This window comes from Coenobita brevimanus, chromosome 71 (assembly GCF_032717465.1).
Source record: "Coenobita brevimanus isolate Jiangsu-jjx chromosome 71, ASM3271746v2, whole genome shotgun sequence".
Taxonomy (NCBI): domain Eukaryota; kingdom Metazoa; phylum Arthropoda; class Malacostraca; order Decapoda; family Coenobitidae; genus Coenobita; species Coenobita brevimanus.
This window is the reverse complement of record NC_137024.1, coordinates 17,706,136-17,708,176: the sequence shown is the minus strand read 5'-3', so window position 1 is coordinate 17,708,176 and position 2,041 is coordinate 17,706,136. Positions and strand designations below refer to the sequence as shown.

The window sequence follows — 2,041 nt, the reverse complement described above, 5'->3', positions numbered from 1 at the left end:
TGAGGCAGAACACGCAAGTCCGGTCACTATGGAAGCCACGAGGCGAATCGTGATCAAACATGCAGCACACTGTACGTTAGAATTATACAAAGGATGATGAAATCATAGGCTATGTAACAATATATATATATATATATATATATATATATATATATATATATATATATATATATAAGATGTGATGCAGGTGGACTACTCATTCAATAGTGAGCTTGCATTCAGCATAGACCTATGTATCATCAACGACCATGGCCGGAGGTGCTCGCAAATTGAAACTACAAAGGCTGCAGGTGAATTTGGCATGTGAAGTGGCCGACATCAATGTGGCAATATGTAGGCTGTTACTTGAGAAGAAGAAAAGGAAACAAAAGGGAACCCTTTGGAGCAGGTTACGGCTGCTACGACGTCCTATGTACGGCCAGAACGAAAAACTTATTGGATGACATGTTCTTGGAACTGCTGGAAAGGGTTGGTTCCCGTATCGAGAAGCAGGACACCTTCTGGAGGAAGTCATTGTCACCTGGGTTGAGGTTGGCCAACACTCTCTGCTATCTGGGGACTGGAGATAGCTACAAAACCCTTTCATATGGCTTCAGGGTGGCCCACAATACCATCTCACTTATTCCCGAGACCTGCGAGGCCATCATTGCAGGTTACCTAAAGAATGTTCTGGCCTGTCCCACAATGCAGGAACAGTGGAAGGAGGTGGCTTCCCTTTTCTCCAACAAATGGAATTTCCATTTGTTGGCCACTGACTCCCAGCAAACTCACAGTGACTCCTACCACACTACTACCATGCTCTTGGCATATTCGTAGCGACTCATAGATATGTCTTAGCTACTCTTCGTAACTCGTGGATGAAACGAAACGAAACTTTTGAGCACTCCTGTGAAACTCCTACCTACTCTTAGAAGACTCTTTGCTACTCTTACCAATTCCTAGTGACTCCTAGCTACTCTTAGTTACTCACAACGATTCTTAGCAACTCGCAAAGGTTTTTTGATACAGGAATCCTTTAAGAGTAGCTATGAGTCGCTAAGAGTCACTAAGAGTAGTCACGAACGCCTTAGGTACGCAGTAGGAGTAAAAAAAATTCGTAGCGGTTTTCAAAAATTTTGAACATGTCAAAAACATCAGGAGTGCGCGAGGAATCCCGAGACAGTGCCGAGAGTTCATAGGACTATAGAGGAATTGTCAGGGGTAGGGTGCAGAGTGTCTCAAAAGTAGCAACTCGCAATGACTCTTTGTCCGACTCCTGAATGTGTGACAGCCCCTTTAAGTTAAAGGGGCTTTCACACATTCAGGAGTTGGACGAAGAATTGCCAAGAGTTCAAACTCCTCGTGGATTCTTTTCAATTTAGCCAAGAATCCAGCAATCTAGGGGTGTGCCAGGTGGGTGCTACAAGTAGCTACACATAGCTTACGCATTGCTACTAGTTTCCTAGGGCGGCGCTATGAGTAACTAAGAGTCACTACGCATTGCTGAACCAAATGGTCCGTATAGGTCTACAGGTAGCCATGCGTAACTAAGAGTAGCTAGGAGTGGCTAAGACCCCACTAGAGTAGTTACGAGTGAGCTTCAACCATCAAGAATTTGATGTGAGTCTGTCAGGAAAGTTGGGCGAAAAAACATAAAGGATGTGATGCAGATCTGAGGTGCACTACTCATTCAATAGCAAGCTTGCATTCAATGTAGACCAATGTATCCTCAACGACCATGGCCAGAGATGCCCGCGAATTGAAACTACTGAAGTTGCAGGTGGATTTAGCATGTGAAGTGGCCGACATCAATGTTGCAGTATGTACAGTGGGCTGTTACATGAGAAAAAGAAAAATATGCAAGAGAGAAGAACCCTTCGGAGTAGGTTATGGCTGCTACGACGTCCTTTGTATGGCAAGTATGAGAAACTTATTGAAGAGTTGATATTAGAGGACTCTCATAGCTTCAGGAATTTTCTTTGAGTGGATGGCGCATGTTCATCGAACTTCTGGAAAGGGTTGGTTCCCGTATCGAGAAGCAGGACACATTCTGGAGGAAGTC

General features: G+C 44.2%; 1 protein-coding gene across 1 annotated transcript; it reads left to right on the top strand.

Annotated features, from left to right (window-relative positions):
- The first annotated feature begins 444 nt into the window (after nucleotides 1–444).
- LOC145406696 (uncharacterized) lies at nucleotides 445–816 on the top strand. Its single transcript, XM_080277798.1, has one exon. It carries the CDS (start codon nucleotides 445–447, stop codon nucleotides 814–816), a length of 372 nt encoding a protein of 123 aa, XP_080133924.1.
- Nucleotides 817–2,041: the final 1,225 nt, after the last annotated feature.